Source organism: Otolemur garnettii, unplaced genomic scaffold (assembly GCF_000181295.1).
Source record: "Otolemur garnettii isolate 467f Iridium unplaced genomic scaffold, OtoGar3 scaffold00128, whole genome shotgun sequence".
Lineage (NCBI taxonomy): Eukaryota > Metazoa > Chordata > Mammalia > Primates > Galagidae > Otolemur > Otolemur garnettii.
In genome coordinates, this window is record NW_003852523.1 from 2,404,390 (window position 1) to 2,413,009 (window position 8,620).

The 8,620-nt window shown below is 49.6% G+C and overlaps 1 protein-coding gene across 1 annotated transcript in view; it reads left to right on the forward strand.

Moving 5' to 3' along the window:
* The first annotated feature begins 1,267 nt into the window (after window positions 1–1,267).
* The window catches only part of PDE9A (phosphodiesterase 9A), a 34,420-nt gene continuing 27,067 nt past the window's right edge, over window positions 1,268–8,620 (forward strand). Inside the window, exons 1-3 of the mRNA XM_023518107.1 lie at window positions 1,268–1,564; window positions 5,455–5,509; window positions 6,376–6,446. Of these exons, the coding sequence (XP_023373875.1) occupies window positions 1,426–1,564; window positions 5,455–5,509; window positions 6,376–6,446 (265 nt within the window). The 5' untranslated portion in view covers window positions 1,268–1,425. The remainder of the gene's footprint in view (window positions 1,565–5,454; window positions 5,510–6,375; window positions 6,447–8,620) is intronic.

Genomic DNA, 8,620 nt, shown 5'->3' on the forward strand with positions numbered 1-8,620 from the left:
ACATTTGCCATCAACAACTGTTTATTGCCCCCAAATCCGGCAGTTTCTGGCTCTCTAAAGATTCTGGAGACACATTCAGGATGTTGCAGGGAGGATCTACTGTTTCCCAGCCTGGAGGTGGTACCCAGAGCTCACCTGTCACCCCAAGGATGGTGACAGCCCAGGGAAGGCGGTGGAAGTGAGACAGGTGCCCACCAGTGCCCCCTGGTGACGCAGCAACAGCAGGAGCCGAGGTGGGCAGGGCTCCCCATGCCCGGGCTGCTCTGAGCACTCAAGGCCCAGCTCACTTGTAAGTCACAAAGTCCCGGGAGGAAATGGCTGGTGCAGGAACTCCAGTGACTCCAGGTGACGCCGGGCAGCCTGTTTCCTGGTGGGGTTGGTTTGTGGCCATATGGGTGTGGTTGGCCTGTGTGCACACTGGCAGTTTTGTGCCTTTGCCCTTGCAAACACAACACAGACTCGGCCTGATCTAAGGAGACAATGCCCTGGGTTCACGGTGCTCAGTTGCTGTGGCCCGTCCGTGTGAGCACGTGACCTGGGCGTAGCTCACGGAAGCTGCACTCTCAAGTCCGTGCACTCCACACTCTTTCTGAGAACGGCTGAGACACACTGCTCCGCTGGCCTGGGTGGCCTCTGGACCAAGGGGCAGCTGTAAGTCAGACAGAACCCAAACGTCCGTCCCTGGCGCTGGGCTGGGCTGGGCTGAGAGAAGGTGTGGATAAGGAACACAGGGCAGCTTGCTGTTCGCACCAGGGGCCAAATTCAAGCACGAAACCACCGTGGTACTCACAGGAGCCCACACGAGAGCCCAGAGGAAAACCGTCCCTTGGCTTTGCCAGCCTCCAGCCTCACGTTGCTTACTTGTAGATGTATCTGTAGCCGTGAGAACAGATGCAGACCCAGCCTGTGTGTCCTCACTCCTTCTTCCCAATGATAACATGTTGCACAACTCTGGTGTGCGGTCACCGCCCAGTGTTGACTCGGACACAGTCGGGATCCAGAACATTCTGTCCCCGCAGGGTCCCCACTGGCCTTCTACAGCCACGCCACTCTCTGCTACTCCCCACCCTATCCTAACCCCTGACAACCACGGATCTGGTCTCCATCTTTACAGTCTTGTCATTTCTATGACGGGGCCACAGAGTAGGTAACTGGGGATCTCCACTCAGCGTGATCCTCTGAGGTCCCTCCGGTCGCCCGTGTCAATAGTCCTGTCCTCCTTTCTGCCCAGCAGTGTCCCACAGGTGGGTGGGCCACACTTTGCTCACACCTCCCCTCGAAGCGTCTGGCTCATTTCCAGCGTGCGCTGCTGTGAGCACTGTGTGCAAGGTTTCGTGTCAACAGAAGTTTTCATGGCTCTGAGTCCCAGGAGTGCAGACACTGGGTCATATGGTGGTTTAAGGAGCTGCCAGACTGTTTTCCAGAATGACTGCAGCGCTTCCACCCCCACCAGCAGCGTGTGAGCCATCCAGGGCTCCGGGATCGCCCGGTGTGGGTGTTGTCTTAGCCATTTTGATAAGTGTGCAGTGCCGTCTCGCTGGGCTCTACTTTGCGTTTCCTGAAGGTTAAGGACGTGTCTTCTCCCGAGCTGTGTCCATCTCTGTGCTTGCTCCAGCAATGCAGTTTCAGACTGGGTGGTTCTGTCTTTCCCTGCTGGGCTGTGACGGCTCTTTACATGTTCCGTGTCCAGGTCTTTGTCAGATCCGTGGTTTAAGGTTTCTTCCCCCAGACAGGGGCTTGTCTTGTCATGCTCCTAACGGAATCTTTCTCAGAGCAAAAATTTTGATTTCGGTGAAGTTCGGTTTGTTGGTTTTCCCTTTTCTGGCCTGTACTTTTGGTGTCAAGTCTTAAAAACTCCCTGCCTTACCCAAGACTCTGAAGATTTGGTCTGTATTTTTTTCTAAATGTTTTAGAGTTTTACACTTTGCATCTGTGGTCCACTTTGCTTCACATTTTATTTAAACTGTGAGTTGTAGGTGGAGGCTCCTCGTCCTCTGCCTGTGGAGGCTCCTCGTCCTCTGGGTGCTGTGTGAGGAGGCTCCCTTTCCTCCAACCCTTTGCTTTTGCTCCTTGGATACATCATGTGGGTATGGCTGGGGTCTGTGTGCACCCGTGCAGTGTCCCTCTGCCCTCTCACAGTACCCCACGTGTCACTATGCTGTATAATAACCCCAAGATTGGAGAGACCCATTTTGTCTCAGTTTCATAATTGTTTCAGCTCTTCTAGTTCCTTTGCATTTCTATATAAATGTTAGGATAACCTTTATTTCTACAAATGAAAAATCTTGCTAGGATTTAGATAGAAATTTCATTAAACCTGTCTACCAATTTGGGGAGAATTGACATTCTTTACCATATGGTGACTCCCAACAAATTAACATAGTCAGTTTTGTCATTTATTTAGACCTTCTCTGATTTCTTCTTTTCAATTTCAGATTAATGTGAAGGTACAAACAATTGGGTTATAATGTTTAGATTTGTCAGGTAAGGTCCCTGTTGTAGCTGTGCCCCACGCCCAGGAGGTGAGCCGTACACCCTTACATTGTGCCCATTAGGGGAGCTCACCCATCCCCCACTCTCTCCCCTCCCCCCAATTGGAATTGAATTGAGTTTTTCTCCCATGTGGGCGTGTACTAGTTCATCTATTGTCTTCATATTAGTATTGAGTACATTGCATACTTGCTTTTCCATTCTTGTGATACTTTACAAGAATTGTTCCAGCTCCGTTCAGTTTAATACAAAAGACATAAAGTCTCCATCTTTTTCTGGCTGAATAGTATTCCATGGTGTACGTGTAGCACAGCCCTGCGTTCCTGGTACAAACTTCACTTAATCTTGATGTGTGATTATTTTTACATATTTCTGAGCTGCGTTTGCTGATACTTTGTAAGTGATTTCCGTGTCAGTATTCATGACGGGGATATTGGTCTGTAGTCTGCACTGTTGGCTTTGTCTGGATTTGGTATCAGGATAGTACTAACTTCATGAAATGAATTAGGACATGTTTCCTCCTCTTCTGTTTTCTGAAAGACAGTATTTAGAATTGTGTTAATCCTTTAAATGTTGAGTAGAATTCTCCAGCGGCACCATCTGACCTGGAAGTTTCTCTCTGGGACTTTTTAAAATTACAAATTGAATTCCTTAATAGTTGGGGCATTCAGGAGGCCTGTTCCTCAGTGGGCGGGTTATGCTGCTCCTTGCTTGTCTGGGATCGGCTCACACAGTGTGTGTAGAGTAGCTTGCAGCCTTCCCTTACTGCCCCTTTGATGTCTGCAGGGTCTTATCTGATATCTCCACATGTGTAGCTGTGTGCTCCGTTGACTCTCTGCATTGCTCCTCTATCTTCTAGTTCATGGACGGCTCTCTGTGCTGCTCCCTCCCTTCCTTCTGCTGTTCTATGGGTCCCTTTTGCTCTTCCTTTCCCGGGTGCCTAGGGCAGGATCTCTGAGTCTGGAGTTGGGAGTCATCTCCTGGCACTGCCCGTGGTGCTGGCCGTTTTCCTGCCGGCATTGTCGCTGCGTCTCACAGCTGCATTTTGATGTGTTTTCATTTTCTTTGAGTTCAGTGTCTTCTGAAATTTGTCTTGAGACTTTCTCCTTGACACATGACTCACTCAGAGGGCTGCTGTTCGATTGCCACATGTTGGAAGACTTTCCTGCTGGCTTTCTGTTGTTGTCTTCTAATTCAATTCTCTTACAGTCAGGAAATGCACTCCGTGTGGTTCAATTCTTTTACATTTGGGGCTTTTCCCTACAGCCCAGGATGCTATCCATGTTGGTGCCTGCTCTGTAAGCGCTTGCTGAAAGCACCTGCTGCTGTGCGGGGAGGGGTCTGGGCTGGGGATGGGCTGGTGCGATCCTGGGTTTCTCTCTACCTCTAAGATCATTAACTCTTATGGAATATGTTACTTTCTCCAAAAATTTCATAATAATTGATCTATAACCCTGGTGAGGTCACCACAGAGGCCTATGAACTCTTAACGGTAATCTAATCAATGGAGGTCGCTTTCTTCCCTGGTAGGTGTGTGGGTCTTGAGCCAGCCAGCACCTCGGCCCGTGGTTCTACGAAAGTTTCCTGGCTGACATTTTTATTGTTGTAATTTCAGGAGATAAATGAAACATTATTTCTCTTTTTTTTTTATCAAGTCACTGAATGGTAAAATCAGAGGGAACCTTGGGTCATCTGGTCCACCCTCTCATTTGACAGGTGAAGCCAGGAGGTCTTGAGAGGTTAATTTAAATCGATTTGTTTTTGAAATGTCTTTTCTTTTTATGAAACTAATACGTGTATATGTTCATTATAGAAAATGAATAAGATAAAGAGAAAAAAATAAGAAAATATAATTTATACATAATCTTATCACCAAAAGATAATCACTACTATTATTTTGGAGTGGACCCTCCAATAGGTCTTTAAAAATGGGATGACTGGGCAGTGCCTGTGGCTCAAAGGAGTAGAGCGCCAGCCCCATATGCCAGAGATGGCAGGTTCAAACCCAGCCCTGGCCAAAAACTGCAAAAAAAAAAGTGGGACGACTTTGTGTGACTGTTTTAAAATCTTTTTTTTTTTTTTTTACTTTAGCAATAAACATGAACATTTTCAAGATGCTGTTTATTATCTTAGCTGAGTATGGTTTCTAGTACAGATACATTATCTTTTATCTACCAAACCTCCATTTGATGGAGATGCGTGTCACCCTTGTCACCCTGCAGATGACATTGTGATGGGCTTCTCTTGTGCACACGCAAGATTATTTCCTAGAAATGGGACACTGGCTCAGACGTTATGAACATTTTTAGTTTTTGAGGCTCCCTGACCAATTGGATTTTTTGTTTGGGGAGATTTGTTTCTTTTTTTTTTATATTTTGTGTAGGCTAAGCCTGGCGTGGGTTCTCAGTGATTCAGGCATGAGCTAATGGCTAACCATTACCAGGAAGAGATCTCTCCCTTCCCAGAAGCAGGAAGTGCAGATGAAAACAGTGAGGGTCCCCCATTGGGCCTGCCCGGAAACGGAGACCGCAGGGTACACGCAGCCCTGGCGGACCTTGTAAAACCAGCCGCCCAGCCCAGTTTTACAGACCTGGCAACAAAGGGACAGAGTAACTTGACCTGGCCGGCTTCCTCTGCAGGCCAGCGTGAGAACACCATGCTTTGCACTTGAACTCACTCTGTCACGGTAATTGCCCCCATAAAATAGACCCAGGCACTAAGAGAAAGCTTCCCGTGTTTAGAGACCCAGTCCTGCCTGCTTTTTATAGCCGGTGCCATCAGGCTGTGGGCTGGAGCAGCCAGGAGGAAAAGTGCGTGTGGAGGAGGGAGGCCCCGGTTGCCGACCGAGAGGTCCAAGTGTCCCTGCAGGCAGCTCTAGGCCCTGTGTGCAGCCCAGGTGCCCCGCACGTCCTTCCTCTGGTCTCTCCCGTCTGTGTCCCATCTGTCTCCCTCCTCGGTTTGCAGAGAGAGAAGAGCTGATCCAGAGCGTGCTGGCCCAGGTGGCAGAGCAGTTCTCGAGGTACCGACTCCTAAACACATTCTACGCCCGGTGCTGTCTTTCTGTGAACGTGGGTCTTGGCCCTGCAGCTGGCTGGCTGCAGCTCGGACATGTCCCCCACCTGGAGAAACCGCCTCCAGAATGGACCCTTCTGTGGCTTCTGTAACTGAGCCAGCTTGGATGGGGTCCAGGAAAGCCTCGCCTCATACCAAAGACCATGTCAGGGAGGCACTTTGACAATGAGAATTTCCTCAGCTGGCTCTCCTGGGACTAGGAGAACAATCTACCAGAGCTGACACCACTTTACAAATGTGCTTTCCTACTGGTATTCTGGGAGTTGGGGTATCTCCTGTTCATTCTGAGTGGTCCCCCCAATTCTAACATAAACACTGAATTTTCAGTTTCTCAAATTGATTTCTCTGTGGCATCTTACTGCCCCAGAGTAATAAAAATGGGGGGAAGGGAAGATGTATACTGTTACTTAAAAAGCCCCTGCAGTGTTCAAACTGAATGGGCTGGAGCCTGGGGCTCAGACTACAGCCCCTTTGGGTGTCTGTGCCCCGGGGCAGGGTGTGGGGGCTGAGCTATCTCACCCCAAGAGCAGAGACGGTGCCACTTGTCCTCCCTGGAAACCTTTGTCCACTACCCAGGTCTGAGGAAATGAATACGCCTGCTGGCGTACGGCAGTGAGTCTCCATCCTGGGGACTATTCCCGTGACATTGCAATGCCCGCAAAGCCACTCCGGCGTCTTGGCACCCAGCCCCTCCGCAACCCACCTCCAGGCCTCACCCCTGGCGGGGAGGGATTCAATCAGTATTTGCCTAGAAGTGTCGGCCTTGTGGACTTCAAGGGTTGTGCTTCCTCTCACTCTTGTTTTCATTCCTAGAGCGTTTAAGATCAACGAACTGAAAGCTGAAGTTGCCAACCACTTGGCCGTGCTGGAGAAGAGAGTGGAATGTGAGTCACTTCTCTTTCCTTCTTCCTCATCCACCCTTTAACCTCCAGCCAAAGGAACCCTTGGAACAGGGAGTTCATGCTGAAGGTGAACGCTCTTGGTGAAGAGCTTATAGCTCACCTCTGCTGTTAACAGAGGCAGACCAGTCACTGACTGAGCATTTGCTTTCTATTTTAAAAGTAACACCCCACCTGGCCCAAGGCAGCCCTTCAGTACAGAGAGCACAAAATGGAGAGCGGAGGCCATGGCCCCTCTCAGAGCCCCTGCTGGCTGTCCTGTCTGGGTGTCCCTGTTTACAGAGAGGACGTTCTCTGCACACTGACCTCACTCTGGCCACACAGGGTTTCAGAATGTGTCCACCAAGTCACTTTCCCCGGGTTGCCATTCACTGCGAAGAAAAGCAGAAAAACTAGTGAGCAAAAGAGTCGATCCAGGCCTAACTCAGTGTCCAGAAAGCTCAAACTCTGGGAGGAAAACAGCTTCAAGTCACCCCTCCTTATGTCCTTATCCACAGCTGGAGGGTTGGAATTCCATGTACCTCACAGTTCTGCCTTCGCCCACATGGAGAACTCCATCATGGCTCGGCACCGTGGCTCAAGTGGCTAAGGCGCCAGCCACATACACCAGAGCTGGTGGGTTTGAATCCAGCCCGGGCCCGCCAAACAACAATGACAGCTGAAACCAAAAAATACCCAGGTGTTGTGGCAGGCGCCTGTGGTCCAGCTACTTGGGAAGCTGAGGCAAGAGAATCACTTAAAACCAAGAGTTTGAGGATGCTGTGAGCTATGACACCACAGCACTCTACCAGGCTGACAGCTTGAGGCTCTGTGTCAGAAAAAAAAAATGGGAGGACTTCATCAATGTCACTGCCAAGGTTAATGATTAACAGACGCTGTGTTTATTAACTTAGATGCTAAGTAAACAAAATCCAAACAGGAGGCCATTAAGGGTCCCAGAATTGCCTCTATACATATATACATACACACATATACTGGCTGATGAAGGCTCCCAGGATCACCTCTATACGTATACACATAGGCCCATATACTGGCTTATTGGTATTTGTTACAGTGGACCGAATGTCACCTTTCATAGCTTGTGTTTCTTATAATTTCTTCAATTAAAGAATTTAAAGAATTTTTTCTTCAAAAAAACTTCAGGATCATGCAAACCTGACTCATCTAGACCAGGAGAACATGATCTCCGTAGCCTATGCCACCTGTACCTAAAATCTGAGGGTGGGCGAGTGGGCTGGAGGGAGGACCTTGTGTCCTGCCATTCTGCCATTGTCTGTGCAGGCCTTGCAGCATGAGGCCCCTTGGGACTGGCCTGCTCTTCCCTCTGGGACGGGCTGGCGAAGATTGGGGTGGGTCAGTAAGGTGGACTATACAGGCGTCCTCAAACTACAGCCCATGGGCCACATGTGGCCAGCCTAGGACATTTATCCAGGCCGCCAGGTGTTTTTGCCGCTGCTGCAGGTCCTACTTAGCAGCCGACTCCTCCTGGGGCCCACAGTCCAGCCCTCCAAGGTTCTGAGGGACAGTGAACTGGCCCCCTGTTTAAAAAGTTTGAGGACCCCTGCTAGATAGATTCTTCCCAAAGGCAGCCTGGTGTCCCAGAAGAGCCAGGGAGGCAGGAGTCCTGGGACGCTGCCATCTCCCCCTCCCGGGTTCCCTTCCAGCTCTGTCGTTCCGTGGCGTGCAGTTTGTCTTTTCCAATGATTAATCCACGACTTTTGCTGACTTGTTACTCTCAATTTCCAACGGCCTCTTCATAAACTTAATTGCCATAAATTCTGGTGCTCTGGAATTCAGACTAGCGATAGTGTGCTGTGTTCCCCAAGGGGCTTAATTGTAATACCATCACCCCAGTAAATGGCCGGCGAAGCTGATCTCAGTGAACCCCCAGACCAGTGTGGACATCACACACCCACCAAAAGCCACGGGCCAGCTTTGCACCGGGCCTTATGGTGAAAAATGAAAAGAAAAAAGCATAGGTTTGTGCAAACTCATTCAGCAGCAAAATGATCTGAACTGACACGAAGCCCTTGGTGTTTGTTTGTCCTGCTTTGTGTGATGAACAAGCATTTTCTGCCGGGAGGATAAAGCCTGTGAGCTGGGAGTCCAGCACTGACTGGGGAGGATAAAGCCTGTGAGCTGGGAGTCCAGCACTGACT